Consider the following 16,392-nt stretch of genomic DNA (forward strand, 5'->3'; position numbering starts at 1 on the left):
GCTATGCTGTCTATCCATATATAAAGTTACTGGGTATTATAAAGATTCAAATAAACTAAGAAATGACCACACAGCTAAAATATTTTTGTGGAGAATAGAAGTAAATGTAAGCAGTAAAATAAATGATAAAAATGTTGACATTGCCTTCTCATTATTTTCTTTGTTTCAAAAAACTTCCATATTTTATATAATGCAAGCACATGGTAGTGTTTGTTCAGATGGTGATTGTTGTTGTTGTTGTAGTTAATATTTTATTTATCTGTTTTTTTATCTGAGTTATCTGCATGTACAATGTAACTTCAAAAGGAATTTCCCCTGTATTTTTCTACCATTATATAGTTTGCATGTATTATACCTGTGATAACTTGTGGCAGTTCTGCCATACTGTGAGGTGGCAATACATCCTGGGAAATGATTTCTATTTACCAGGCTGGATTATCAGTTTATCCAGATCAGACTGTTAATCCAGGATGGTACATCATCTTAACCAGTTCAACAAAAGATAATTATGCTCTCCTGTGCCTAATAAGATCTTCCGGACTGGAGGAAGAGACATATTGTGTTTTATTGATTCAAATGCTGAAAAAGCCCTTTGGCTGTTTCCTTCCAAGGTTTTTGTAGCAACAAAGCATTAATTATAACAAGGTTATTCCAAGTTTACAGCGTTTACACTTATGACATTTGAAAGACAAATTGTTGCTGAAACAGTATAGTAAAGTTATTGCTGAAAGCTTTCAACTTTATTTACTGTGTCTATGAATGGTTGTTGAAAATAGGTGCTGCTGCAGCAAAGAACCTTGGAAATCAAAGGGAGACTGCGAGAGTTTTAACGGAGACATATTCTGCTGTAACAGACGTGCCAAGGTCAGCTTTTAGTAGCAGAAGCACAAGAGAGCAGAAGAGAGCCATGGCCTCTGGATACTCACTCTTTAACAAAAACTGATGCAAAGGCTGAGAAAATGCTCTAAGAATATTCAACATAAACTCTTAAATTTGAGCAAGCAGAAGTCAACATGTCTACAAGAAATCAACAGATGCTGAACTGAGATACCAACCAGGACTAATAAAAGACATGGTAACACAGGCAAAAACATTTACAAAAGGTTTAGATTGAAAGCAATGACACTTTCTGAGAGAAATAAAAGAATGCAAGATTGGAAAGGATCCAGAGAAAGACAATATTTGGCATTTACTAGCACTTGAAAATGGTAGACAACATCACATCTCCAAGAGGCCTTAAACCACATATGTCAAAATGGCAAAAAAAAAAAACAAAAAACAAGAGTATTCAAGAATTGGGAAAAAGACCAAATAAAATGGAAATTTTCAATTAATGAATTATTCAATTAAAGAAAATATAATTTATTTTTATTTAAAAAGTAGATTTATATAACTACCATATAATAATTATTTAATTTTTTAAAATTATATATAAGAATTCCTTTTCTATGATTAAAAAAAGAGCTTAAAGTCATATGGTTTGGGCCTGTAATTTGATGTAATATAACAAGCTGTAGACATGTTAAAACAAGAGACACTTGAGCCTTGCTTCAATTCATCAAGCCATAGATATGCACACATCTCTTTCCCTTTCTTACATTCTTACATTTCACTTTCTTACACAACATACATATCATTTCAGGGCTTCACCTGGCTATTTTCATGGGTATTATTTATCTGAATATTTAAAAGCACTCAGCATTGAACCTGATGCAGTACTCCTTGAGGCTTCACTACAGCAAAAGCAGGCGATGCAGGAGTTGTTTGTCTCAGATTGCTCACCAAAGACATGTTAAGAGTTCAGTGGGAGGACAGCTTTCACAAAGATGACAGCAGATCATAATAAATCAAATCTCATGTTTTTTTTGGTGTGGGTGAAGGATGACTGGCTTTTCCTTACTCATAGGGTAACACAGAAGATATACTATCACACAGAGCCCTAAAGAAATCAGGCCAGATTATATTTTACATTTTCTACATCAATACCCCAATTACATTACAATTATATTACAGACAACTACTTGAGTGAAAGTAGAATCTTTTAAATATTTAGAGAAATATTTCCATTTTTAGTTGAGTATCTTGAGTTACATAGAATTTGATATTTCCAATTTTTGCGTTAATGACAGTGAGTGTCTAAAATATCAGAATAGCAAATGATTTTCATTGTGATTTATTGTTCTGACATTCTCCAGACCATCAAACTGAAAGGTTCAGGCATGCTGGTCTTCTATAATATAATTCCTAATAGCACTGAATACAAGCACTGTCCCAATCCTTAATGTTTACCCGGCTCTAAAGAGTTTTAATATATAGTATATATTTTTGGCTCACAGATGGAAAATTTTCAGGGACGAGTTGATGGATGCATTATTATATTAAATATATATATTACAAAGCTCATCAACTGTCCTACTTGTCTTGAGCATTTGAACCCTGACTGAGAAAGTTATTGATTTAATTTTAAATCACTTGACATGGCAAATTTCAAAATATTAGATTGCAAGCAACAAGACAATATTTTGAGTATTATTTTTTCCCGGTTTTATCTATATTGGTTAGCATCACGCTGTTGGTATGAGAGTGACTTTCCAGCACAGCTAACGTGTAAAGGTTTTGAGAAATAACACTTCTACGCAACAGGACCCAGTTGTGCTTCAACTGCACTTTTAATAAAACAGACATTTCATCTTCACAACAGCAATGTCTGGAGATGGAGAGGAAAGGGAAAGTGGGTCAGGGCTCTTTCTGCTGCCAGGCTAGATGAACTCATTTAACTAGAGAGTCCTTTTAAAAGGAGACCTGTAAAGGTTATTGGACAAAGCCAAGGAAAGACAAGGCAAGTGCTGAAGACTCTGTAATTCAACCAGTCATATTCATTAGAGCACAAAGAGTCCTGGCCACTTACTTGTTTCCCTACCTCTCCTTTATTTACAGATAAAATTAAATACATTCATTTATTTCACTAAGTAACAAATCTGTCAATCTTTATTTTACAGAGATGTGTTTTTATCCAGTCAAACAATTCATATCATACTTCTGTTTTCAGACTTTTTCCCACAATCAATTACTCTATTTTCCTGTCACATAATTTATTATTCATTTCTAACATTCCCTAACCCTGTGTTGACGTAAGTCTCATAAAACAATATGCAGAACTATTTACATGAGCAATCATCTTGAACTATGCTCTTGCAAAACCACAATCATCGTCCCTTCCCCCTCCCATAGGGGATTCTAAATCCATTCCAACAAAACAAATGACCAAAAAAAGAAAACGAAGTGACACAGTTCAGTCTTGCTGCTCCATTTAACACTGCATGTATTTGTTTACCTCCACCCGCACCAATTTTAAAAGTGCATGCCTAGATTGAATTTAAAAAATGACCTGTACAGATAAAAGACCCTCAAAAATTTTCCGACACCACCACCAACAACAACAACCGCCCAACCTACCCCTCACTGACCCACCCCAATGAACAAGGTGTGTGGAAAAAATTGTAATTTCTTTGTTCTTGAGTCTCAGTTTTTGGAATCCCAAATATTGAATTGCAACAAATGGCTGTAGAAAGTCAAAAAGATGGTTTGGACTGTTGTGGGACTGTTGAAGAGGGTCTCTGAGGCAGCATTTAGTAATGGGGCAATTAAGGGGGTAGTGTGGTTCAGAGTCAAAGGTGACGGGGGCTGGGATGACCATTATGATAAAGCTTTTGCTTGATATGCACCATGTTTCCACTTGAGTCTTCCAGCTGTCGTAACTGTGTACGTCTACGAAGATCCCGCAAGTTACAGAACTGTGGGAGCCAGGACCAAGATGGTGTGTCTGTGAAAGCAAATGAGAAAAAAATATTTTTTATTAATATGCACATCCATCATCTGCCATTCCATAATTTATATAACTTGAAGAGTTCAAGCATCATATGGGTGTACCTATCACTTCGAATTCAGACCTAGAACCCTTAAGGGTACTTCAGATGTGAAAGAAAACTTTAGAGATCTTCAAGTAACAAATCCTAACACAGATTTGTTCTTTTTAAGAAGCTAAAAACCCTTAACTCAAAAAAAATCCAAAAGTAAGATACATTTTGTAATATTCTAATAAACAAATGAGAGATAGGAATGGTGACACCATGTAGACATCAAAAGGTATTTAATGAAAAAATAATTTTTACATAATTATTACAATTGAATGCTATAAAAGCAAAATAAATCAGGTGAAATAGCTATTCTGAACTGCAGCCCAACCAACAGTCTTTCGATTTGGGAAAGATGCTGCTTTAAAACAGTTAGCTTGCTTACTCAGTAACATTAGATAAAAGATATAACACTTGTCAGATTTTCAGGATTTATAGTGTTTCCTTGATATACTGGTTAAAAAGCTTTCCAGTATAGACCACTAGACCACACCCACTTCCAGATTTAATCTTAATATGAAAACAGAGATGGAAACAAACCAAAATATGAAAACAGATATACTTGTTTGCAGCATTTACCAGATACAAATACAAATATAAATACTGGCATTGTTTATACACGATGCTGAATAATACCACAGAAATATACAATCTCATTGTTAATACAATAAACCTTTGGTCAAACTCTCAGCACTGGGTGTGTTCGAGCAATTGTGGAATAACTACATTTACATATTATTTAGGTCAGGAAGAGAAAACCTACCTTAACCTAGCTATAACGACCTTTTCACAAATGTGCCATGTAATCTATATCACAAAGATTATAAGGCTAAATTTATCCCTATCATAGTACTGTGGGCATAAAAATCCTTCAGCAGGGCTTGAACTGTAGTGCCAGCTAGAATGTGTATGTATATACATAGATATAAGTATACACTTATTCTATGTTGATCATCTAAACTTAATAATGAATAGATCTTTAAAACAGGCTGCTGCTTAGCATAAAAAACATCACTAGTGAGTCTTCAGGAGAGAGAGCTGCGTTTTCTAGTTTCTAGTTTTCTAGACAAGCTGCATTTTTGTGTCTGTAGTGGCAATAGGATTTAACTTGTTTTATAGTGATGCCATCATTAATTCTAACTATAAAGAAATAAAGATATGACATTTTCATTAATACATTGAAATGTCATTTATTAATTTACTATAAGAGTATGCCCTGGTGTGTTTTATTCCTTACTTGCTAAACAGAAATAAGCCACAATTATGTAAAGAGGTCATCGTCCAGCTTAATAATATAATAGCCTAAGATATTCCACTGGTTTTATCTGTAGTAATCACTTTTGTCATTTGTGAAGATTATTAATAGAACAGACATTTTAAGAGATGTTCTGTACTGATACATTTAATTTTGTCATTTTAACTTTCCTTTTTGAAATATGTCTCTATCTTAGCTGCTTTTCTTAGTGAATAAAACACTAAATAGTAAAAACAGGAAAAGACATTTATACACAGCACATATTTACATGACTTATGATTGCTATTGTAAATGAATCGTCCATTGATTCATATTCATTAATCATGTCAATCCTGGTCAAAACGAAAAGCCAATCTCAGGAACATTTGGAGAGAACCTAGAATACACCCTGAGTGGAAATGGCAGTCTATACCAGGTTACCCCTATTCATACACCCATTCACATTTACTGTATGAGTATCTTAGCATTTACCTACTGGTCAGTTTCTTGATTAGATATTTTAAGTTATTCAGCGATATTAAATGTTAATATCTAAATTTGTTTTAACTCTAGAATGGCTTCTAAATTGATTACAAGATACACAAGTAACACACACACACACAGAGTGAAAGAGAGAGAGAGAGAGAGAGAGAGAGAGAGAGAGAGAGAGAGAGAGAGAGAGAGAGAGAGAGAGAGAGAGAGAGAGAGAGAGAGAGAGAGAGAGAGAGAGAGAGAGAGAGAGAGAGAGAGAGAGAGAGAGAGAGAGAGAGAGAGAGAGATCAGTCTGCCCTGTTGAAGGGAGGGGGTAGTTATTTATAGCAATCTAAGGGTATGCTATCCACAAGGACTGTTGTGAAGGGTATCCAGAAAAAGCCAAAACAGAGGGCCATTTAAATCTAAATTTTCAATAAAGCTTCATACAGCAATTAAAAAATATTATTTAAATCTCATTGACAGGCAGATGATGGTATGTAAGCAAAACAAAGGCTATGGATAAACTGGAATATATAATACTCACAAAATACTCACAATATAAAGCTCCAGAAATAGCTCTATTGTTCATATAAGAAACAACATCAAAAATGGTGAAAGGTGGTGAGTAGAGGAATGGGTGGGGGAGAAATGGGAATTAGAGAATTGGAAAACTGGAAACAAAAAAAAATCAATGTATCTCTCTATGTTCGGTGTGTGTGTGTGCGTGAATGTGTGTATGTGTGTGCGTGTGTGGGGGTGGTTTTAGGGTGGGGGGGGGTTGTGGCGGGTGCTCACTCACACATGTCTCCCTGTTGCTTGCCTTCTCTTTCCAGCTGCTCTCTTTCTATTTATAGCTCTCACGAAGCAGGAGCATGCAGAGGGACCGGAGGGAGAGAAAATTGTGTGTGTGTGTGTGTGTGTGTGTGTGTGTGTGTGTGTGTGTGTGTGTGTGTGTGTGTGTGTGTGTGTGTGTGTGTGTGTGTGTGTGTGTGTGTGTGTGTGTGTGTGTGTGTGTGTGTGTGTGTATGTGTGTGTGTTTGTGCTCCAGAGTGGGAGTGGGGATATGACCGTGTCATTTCCCCTTTCCCTTCAATCCTCACCTTCACTCCCCATCTCAGAGAGGCTAAATGAGGTTGACCTGCCATCAGCATCATGGAAAGCCTTGGAGAGCTCCACTACAGGGGCATCCCCACTATTTTTCATTAGCTTCGTCCATTTATAGAATTTTTTTTTTCTTCTATGCAGACAGAAACGTCATCCCATTATAATAACTGCTATTTTAAGCCTTAATGCTATTGAAGAAGAAATCCAGGAGTTTTCATTAATGTGGGTTGTACCCATTTTTTCCATACTTTTTTCCAGACTATACATATCGCAGGCAATTGCTTTATGATTGCATAGGAAGCCTGACTTCCCCTAAAATTTCTTTCAAATGTTGCAATGATATATTTACTAATGTGTCTATAATCTTTATCATTTTTTGTACAATTTAATGTTTTAAAAACCAGATATCTCACTGCAGTATCATATTGTTTGTTAATTTAATGCATCCTATTATTGTTCGACAGCTCAGCCTGCATGAAAATGACTGTAGAAGCCCATAGACGCATCTCCACACAATTTTAACAGACTTCTACTGTATAAAACATACAAGTACACTTTTTAAATAGAGTAAAAAATTAATACTCGCTGGACAAAGAGAATCTAATATGTCATTATGGGTCCTGGCCACAGCTTCAGTGGGGGTCAATGAGTGTGTGAGTGGGTGGATTTTGCATAGGAAAATATTTATCTTATTGGACAGTACACTCTTCATAAATGCATTTTTTTCCTGCTTGGGTACATGGCTTTTCCATGTAATGATTGGGAGAACCTACCGAATTATTGAAACAGTAATGAACACTGACTTTCATCTCAAACTTAACCATATTGGTGCCAGTCAGACTTGGGGCATGTTTGATGCTGCAGTATACGGGTAGTTGGCTAAGGTCATTTATAACAATTTAACACAATTAGTATATCTTATTATTTTTGCAATTTGTAAATAAGTATACAATGTATAGCAAAAAGTCTATGTGCACCTGGTTGCATCTATTATAATTAGCAATGTTCAAAAAAAACAAAAACATTCAATCTCATGTTTAAAAGTAATTATCTTACATCTGTCATCAATGAGATTATTAAAATTAACCCCAAATTAAGGTCAGCTGTTTCTGTGCGATTTTCATCACATCTTATTGTTTTCGTCCGATTGCCGTTGCTAGCAAAGTTCTTACAGCATGCATGATATAGGGCTGCTTTTCTTCAGCCAGATACCTACAGGTGTTTGCTACTAAGCTGAAGATGAGAAATTTCACCTTTCATCATGATAATGACTCAAAGCATAGATCAATATCCAAAAATGACTTTGTTGAACCGAAAGTAGATCAGTTTTTGAATGACCGAAACAGAGCTCAGAGCTCAGACCCAGATCCAGCTAAAAAAAAATCTGTAGTGTGACCTAAAGCAGGCTGTGCACAGTAGATACTCTTACAATTTGGTGGATCGTTTGTGATTGTTTTTCACTTCATTTTTACATATTGTAATTTCATATAGAGGGTGGAAAAAGTTTGGGATGATTTATCTTGGTTTAAATTAAAAAAAAATTTGCCACTTATCAGGGAAGAGTAGAGATTTTATATCCATTGAACATTTCTTTTTGAATTTGTTTATATATAGAACCTTTATATATAGGATCAGCTACCTTCCTGTGTGAAATTTAGATACTGCTAATGTTATTGACCTGATTTTGGAAAAGTCTTTCTTATGCTCATATATATGAATCCACAGCAATGTTTCTTCTATTTAAAATTCCACAAGTGACACCTACGTACATCAATGTTATTCAATTTAAATTAAGCCTGGTCTCATAAAGAAACCATAAGTTATAAGATAAGGTACAAACACCAACCCTATTCCTAATCACCTTAATCAGTGGAAGGCTTCGTACGAACTGAGTCACAATGTTCCAGAAATTTGCAGTTCATTACTCATTATGTCTTTTTTTATGTCTACCCACCAAAGAGTAAACACAAGGGGAAGTAAAAGGCAATATGTAGCACATGTGTGTATGATTGCTATAGATTGCAGCAGCATGTTTTCTTTTTGTTTTACTGTTATTTTCTCTTACAATAATGAAATTGAATAAGTAAGACTCAGTGGCCCAGATAATAATAACAACTTCTGGGCTGCTTGGTGCTTTAGCTACATTGACTGAACATGTTCTGTTCACTATATCACCATATCTTGACAGCATAACTATCAAAGCTGGATAGGAAAGGCACTCTCTTCTACAGTATATAGCCTATGTACATGTGTCATAACAGGAATATAAATCACTCACAAAGAATATAAATCTCACTGCTTTTATGGAGCTAATCATAAATAGCACTCATGTAAAACCGTTGTTAACCTACATAATTATATGTACTCTCAGTCATTTTCAGAAGAAGATCCAAGCTACAGTCTTGATATGTGTTGTCTAAAGGTTGCATAGTGTAAGAAATTACAGATTGTATGCACTTGGATTCCACTCCAAGATACACATCGGAAATAGCTCATTCCTAAAAAGGCTTAAGTATCATAAGGTAATACGTTTAGAACTTGATGTATCTTGAATAAACTTGATTAAATTGTTTGTATGGGAGCGCCAGCAGGACCACCACTAATAAAGGGTCTACATGATCACGATTATCATTTAAAGTGACCATTTGGGTGATAACTGTAACAATATCAAGCCAAGGTATATGTGACCATGATTAACATTTAAAGACATCTGGCTAGATGACAATGTGTATCCCAGACATTTGGGAGACACTCAATTCTTATTCTCAATACACATTCAAAGCGGAACCTCATTTAAAGTATAAAGAGGGAAAACAGTATAAAATGCTGGAGCATGATTTGTCCTGTTTTCATACTGACTCAGATGAACCCAAAGTACTTAATGTATTTTGTCACTGCTATGTCAGAATAAACTTCTTGTTCATTAGGGTCTTCACCCTTATTGTTTTTATTTCTTAAAATAGTCATATATACACATCATAGGAAAAACTTTGTTCATGGTATGGAAGACCAACTGTAGCCACTGTTGCTAGATAACAATAAGGACAAAAGTTTTTAATCTGTGCCATACTGTGCCAAAAATGGCATACTTTACTGATCAGGAATTGTCTAGTTATTCAGAGTGTTCATCAACCCATTCTTATGTGACCTTAAGTCACATTTTCCAGTGTTTATTTCACAAAGCCAAAATAGTAATCACTATCATGAGAAAGGCTAAAAACTGTAAGTAAAAAAGTGTGTGTGTGTGTGTGTGTGTGTGTGTGTGTGTGTGTGTGTGTGTGTGTGTGTGTGTGTGTGTGTGTGTGTGTGTGTGTGTGTGTGTGTGTGTGTGTGTGTGTGTGTGTGTGTGTACGTTCAAGCATATTGTAATCCCCATATTATGTGTGAGCAGTGTGTTGAAGGTCAGTCAGCTTTTAAGGTTTTAAGAAACATTTACATCACTTTTTGATATGTGTATTTATCTAAAGCCAATGTAGTGAAATAACCTAAACATGGGCATTTTTCTTACATTAAAAGTGTCACATTGTGTTTACAGCACAATGACTATGATTACCACTCAATCTTAAAGTAAAAATAATGCTGTTTTTAAGAAGCTGCTCATTGATTAACACTGACTATTTCTCATACAGTACTGACCAAACATTAGTTCATCTCCAAACACTGTAGAGCAAATTATCATTGTAAATTCTCTATTGTTATTGAATGCCTAATGACATCATTTGCTCATCTGTTCTCCTACACACTCTCAAAGAACTTGTATTATAATACAGTAATGATGAGTAATAGAAATCTTTTGTATTCTTAGGACTTCATTACTCATGACACTGGACATGAGGGGTGTCAGTTTCAAGCTTTTAATTTATTCTCTACTAAGAAGAGGTGTTAGAGTGAATCACTTCTCACATATATTCATTACACATTAAACATCCTATACCATATACATTGATGGACATGCAGCCGTTAGTCATTATATTGATAAATCTATATAGCACATGACTCCTTTTCACTCACCATAGTAGCGACTGGCTCTCCAGGCCCGCACAGCACAGTGTAACGCTCCATCCAGCCACAGCAATAACCAGCTGATGCAGAAGCCCAACAACAGCCCCAGCATGAGGTCCATCTCCTGCTTGGTCACGCTGTCACTCACAAAGTAGTTCTCAGATGAGTCCACCAACGAATGGTCCCCATCATATGGAATTACATAATGTACATGGTGTCTGAGAGAGAAAGAAAATAGAAAGTATTGGAATTTGAAGTTCCCACTGTTATAAGAGTCACTCCAGCAAATAAATTGCTAGCGAGTAATTTATTGGAGTTATTGAATAATATGCTTTATGATGGAAAAACTGAATAATAAGTCAAAATTTTGAGTAAAATAGATATATTTGTTTAAGGAAAAAAAATCAATATCTGAAGTCAGAAAAAAACCATCAATACTTTATGTCATATAGGTATTTTGTAATGATGATTTATACATAGCAGGTAGCATAAATATCAGGTTCTGTCTGGGTGGAATTTCTTTGTTATCAACATTCATTTCTTTTGGTTTTTGCCAAACTCGAAAACATACCAGTAGATGAACTGAATACTCTAAATTGTTACTTGTTGTTAATGTGTGTGTGTGTGTGTGTGTGTGTGTGTGTGTGTGTGTGTGTGTGTGTGTGTGTGTGTGTGTGTGTGTGTGTGTGTGTGTGTGTGTGTGTGTATGTGCTGCCCTGTCTGGCATCCCATTCAGGCTGTGCTCCAGTGCAACCCTGAACATGATAAAATGATTACTCAATGAAGCATTATCTATAAACTGAATATATATGAAGGTCAAATGTACAAAATATATACGATTGTGTATATCAGGGTTTCAAAAACAATTGTCCCTAGGTGCTTTAAATTCCTTATAATTTATTCAGTCTCCTTCAGTAGCTACTTTACCGTGGTTAGCAGAAACTTATTATTATTCAGTTTAACATTTCAAACTATGTTATTCATTAGTCATGATTAATTATTCAGTTGTTACAGTGAAATTGACTGGAGCCACTGATGGGGACTGGGAGTTTCTGTCCTGGTATCTATGTGGAATGAAATGAAAGCAAATGAAATATTGATACATGTTTCATTTTAATATTTAGCAATACTTGTTTCCTGTACCAAGGCACAAAATATCTGGTTATTAAGACCATTAATTGAAAGCTAATCCAGATTATATAGGTTAATTATTTATCTTACAGCTGTGTGATACTTGTTTACTGAAAATTAGTACACACTGTGTGTTGCTTTAAATTTCTCAAATGAGAGGGAAAGCAGTGGCCAAATTATTCAAATTATATACTATATTGTATTTTTAAGAATATGTATTATGTTGTGTAGCATGTTGTTGTGGTGGGTTATGTTGCCACCTCACAGCTCCAGAGTCCCTAATTCAATCCTGACCTAAGGTTACTGTCTGTGTATAACTTGTTCTTTCAGGATCTCCAGTCTCCTTCACATACAAATGGCTGCGTTTAATTGTACCTAAATGTGAATTAATATGTGAATGTGTATATGAATGAGGCCCTGTGAAGGATTTGTGTCCGGTTCTGGATGTGTTGCTGCCTGATCTCCAGTGTTCTTAGGATAGGCTCTGGAAACTTCCCAAAATAAAAATAAAAAATTCAAGATGAATAAATGAATGAAAATAAAATTAATGAATGGTTAGTTTACTTTAGTTCTATAAAATAGTTTTATTTTGGACACATCTTTAATTGCTAAAGAGGTTTCATAAACTACAAAGCACAGAAATCATCACTAAATTGTAGTTTATGAAACCTCTTTAATTGCTAAAGAGGTTTCATAAACTACAAAGCACAGAAATCATCACTAAATTGTAAAGTGAGAATCACATTGTACACTTTTACTATACTGCTTTTAAGAAAATTGGCCACAAGAAGTCACAGTATTTTTACTGACTAAAATCCCTTGACCTATTTATATGAACTGTGTCTGTATAACTGGTAAACTGCTATACACACTTTTACCTGTGGGAAACCATAGCAGAATATCATGGGTGTTAAAATGTATAATAAAAATCCTTCTCAGGAATAATCCCTGAAATTTCATAATGGATTATACAATGTGTGTGGTTTGATTTATGCCAACAGATTAGCTGTACTGTTGTGCAGCAAGTACAATTAGCAGGTCAAAGTTGGGAATAATTTTAGGCTGACCTGATTCAGTACCCATGAATACAGAGCATTTAAAAAAGAATTCAGTCGAATAGTTTTCAGAGTTAACAATTGTAATGGTAATATATCAGATATATGCTATATGGCCAAATGTTTGTGGACATCTGTCAATCACAAACAAATGTAGTTTTAAAACACTCCTTTGCAGGTTTAGTTTTCCTTTTCTGCAATAATAATCTCTGATCTAAGTTGAAGACTTTCCAATAGATTTTGGATAATATCTGTGGGAATAAATCCATTCATCCATTTGTGAGGCCAGGTGTTCATTCTAAAGTTGTTCACTTGGTGTTGAAATCAGGTTGCTTTGCATGCCATTTGAGTTCTTCCACTTCAACCTTGGCAAACCATGTATTTAAGAACCTTAGTTTGTGTGCAAGAGCATTTTTTTTTTTTTTTTTCAAATTTTTGGGACCCTTAGTTCCAGTGAGATTGTTTTGAAATACTGCCGACATTTTATACAATTTTTCCAATTTTGTGCCATCAATTTAGGGAGGAACCACATATGGACAGGGGTCAAACCTTTGGCCTGATAGTGCAACAACTTGTATATACTTATATACTCTCAGAAATTAAGGTACAAACTGTGCTTGTTGCTGAGGTGGTACCACAACGGGTATATCATTTTTAATTTTAGTTTATATCTCTTAACTTTAGAAATAAATCTATGGTGGACCTTAATGACCACTGATGTATTCTTAAAGCTTTACTATTAAGCTAATTCAAGGAATACTGCATAACCCTTAAAGGGTGAAAAATACTTGCTAAAGGTAAAAATGATGTACACTACCCTTGATGATACCGTCCCATGGAAAAGAAAAGTCCAGTTTGGTAGCTTTATTTCTGAGAGTGTAGCTTATCTATGACTATTACAACACCTCTGTAGAGGAATCCATGTCATGTCTGTTGCATGCTGCACTTTCTTCACTTTATTTATTCAGCTATTGAGAATAGAATTTATTCATTAGGCTAATGATGAAACCCTTGTAAAAAATTAACTGTTAAAGGGAATTTTCTTCTCACTCCTTGCAACCTTTTGATCATGAGCATTTAATTCGCTGAACTCAAAAGAGATCAAGCCTGTACGTTGCGCATTGTAGCGACCGCGAACGCACTAGGCCATTAAATGAACTACATAGCCTACTATGTATCATATGGTCGTGCTTTGGAGAAACACACACCTTGATACGCAGAAACCAAGAATCCCCCAACCCCCCAAAAGACACAGACACTGACAGCAGCTCAGCCCTGTTAATATGCCAACGATTCGATAAATCATCCCGCAACAAGATCAGAAAAATATGAGGCCTGTAAGCAATCATGCAGTCATGTATGGATAAATGTGTTACATTTAGATTGATAGGGGGAAAAACAGTGTTCCGGAGGTATGAAAAATGGTAGGCAGAATAAGAAATTCTCACAGGCCCCTTCTCTGTTTTTATAAATAGAAAACGATTAGAGGCTATGCGATTGATGACAAGGCTTCTGTAATAAAATGAATCATTAATGAGCTTTTTTTTTGTTACCTTCCACAGTTGCAGTGGCAGACGCGGTCCTCCCCTCGTAAATGCGGTAAGATGTAGTTGTGAAAGCGGTCCAGCAGCGCGTTCATGTCCATTAGACACGCTATCGCCTGCAAAGAAGCATTCGAGTCAAGCGGAACATCATGACAACATAAGCACCAATCTGCTTTTGTGAACAAAATACTGTAGGCTAAATAGCCTACTGGAAAAATAAACAAATTTTCCAGGCCAGAGCCGACTCGAGCTGCTTCTTATTCCTTTAATGGCTGTGCGTTTATCAAGGTTGTGAATGGACTTTCCTCGGTCTATGCGCCTCTACTTTCTGGTGCTCTCAAATTATTTTTCTCGCCCTTAACTTGTTAACTTAAATTGTTTTTGGGGCATGCTGGTGTGTATTTCTTACCATTACAACAGACGCACCAAGGATCATAAAAATCATGGTGGTTGTGATCATATGCATCCAAACTTCAAAATGCGCTGCTCTCTCTTTCAACCCAGAGGAGCCTGTCTGTTCAACAGAGTTGTATGTTTAAAACACTGGACACGCAGTGCTAAAAGAGTCTGTCCCGGGAGAAGACGTTCATGGATGCGCCTTTACCGCACCTGCCTCTCAATTCTGAGCGCGGATCGGCGCATAAGGTTTAAGAGTGGCCCGGTCTCACCAAACCCCCCTATATTACCCACGGTTTTATTGTCCTCTCCATTTAGTACTGCGCTGAATCGAGCCTTGAATTCGCTTGAGGTTCAGGACTGATGTTGAGCAAACTGTCCTGCTCTGTCTTTGTAGCTGCTGATGCTCTTTCGGCGTTCCAGCACCGTTGAAAATTTCCCAGCGACGATAAGCAAGATCAGGGTGAGCTCTAGAGATTTCCCCCCGCACAGATCTGGGTTGCAGTGCCGCTTCTTAAGAAAGCGTCTGGTAGATTCCACGTCTAGTAATCCTAGTAATCCATGTCCGTCTTTCACTCCTTATCACATGCAAGTTGATCAAGTTGAGGCGAAAAAGCTGATCGATGCACCAGTGATTCCGGCCCAGCATTGATCTTGCTTGATAAGACAGGCGACTCAAAGACAAGACGGGTCTTAATTCAGCCTCTCAGTCCCACCGCATCTGCATCAACCACATACCTGGAGCCACACACATGATTATACAGTCCTCTTTCAGCCGTCGTGGTAGCCAGGGGCATTTTAACGATATGACTCTCTCTCTCTCTCTCTCTCTCTCTCTCTCTCTCTCTCTCTCTCTCTCTCTCTCTCTCTCTCTCTCTCTCTCTCTCTGTGTGTGTGTGTGTGTGTGTGTGTGTGTGTGTGTGTGTGTGTGTGTGTGTGTGTGTGTGTGAGAGAGAGAGAGAGAGAGAGAGAGAGAGAGAGAGAGAGAGAGAGAGAGAGAAGGCGGGGGACGTGTGAGTAGCCTACAGAGGTGACTAAGAGGTGGCAAATCTATCTTATTCGTTTGCTTTGCTCGGACTCGCAAATCATTCTGGAATAATGCAACGGTTTGTGTGGGTTTTAGCTATACGACATGTTTTACAGGAAGACCACACAGCTTTAACCCGCTCCATCCGCCCACCGAATCGCTCTGCAGTTCATATTGCGCCATTTCAGTCGGTCTGTAAAGGAGCGTGTGTAGCCTCGCATTCTTTGCTCTGGTATTCAGCAAGACCGCTGCATAGGATGCTCAGTATTTCACTGACTAACAAAAGATGAGAAGATTTACTGTTTTATTCCTTTGATTTTTTTAATAGATTTTTTTAAGAATGGCACCACAAGGTTTGTGCTGGGTCAGTCGAAAAAAAATTGCATACTGTTTCCAATACCGATCTTTATCTCTGTATAATTGACGTTAATTTTTAAATGTCTAAACATTCACATATATGCTGCATTTCATTAAGGTCAGCGACCTTTTTTTGCATATAAGTGGCAAGAAG

General features: G+C 36.4%; 1 protein-coding gene across 1 annotated transcript; it reads right to left on the reverse strand.

The window, feature by feature from the left end:
* Nucleotides 1–2,567: 2,567 nt before the first annotated feature.
* On the reverse strand, nucleotides 2,568–15,711 carry tmem240a (transmembrane protein 240a). Its single transcript, XM_027170346.2, has 4 exons — nucleotides 14,868–15,711; nucleotides 14,468–14,574; nucleotides 10,738–10,946; nucleotides 2,568–3,823 (listed from the first exon to the last, which is right to left on the reverse strand). Exons 1-4 carry the CDS (start codon nucleotides 14,922–14,924, stop codon nucleotides 3,669–3,671), a joined length of 528 nt encoding a protein of 175 aa, XP_027026147.1. The 5' UTR covers nucleotides 14,925–15,711; the 3' UTR covers nucleotides 2,568–3,668.
* Between the last annotated feature and the right edge of the window lie 681 nt (nucleotides 15,712–16,392).

Source organism: Tachysurus fulvidraco, chromosome 23 (assembly GCF_022655615.1).
Source record: "Tachysurus fulvidraco isolate hzauxx_2018 chromosome 23, HZAU_PFXX_2.0, whole genome shotgun sequence".
NCBI classification, from domain to species: Eukaryota; Metazoa; Chordata; class Actinopteri; order Siluriformes; family Bagridae; genus Tachysurus; species Tachysurus fulvidraco.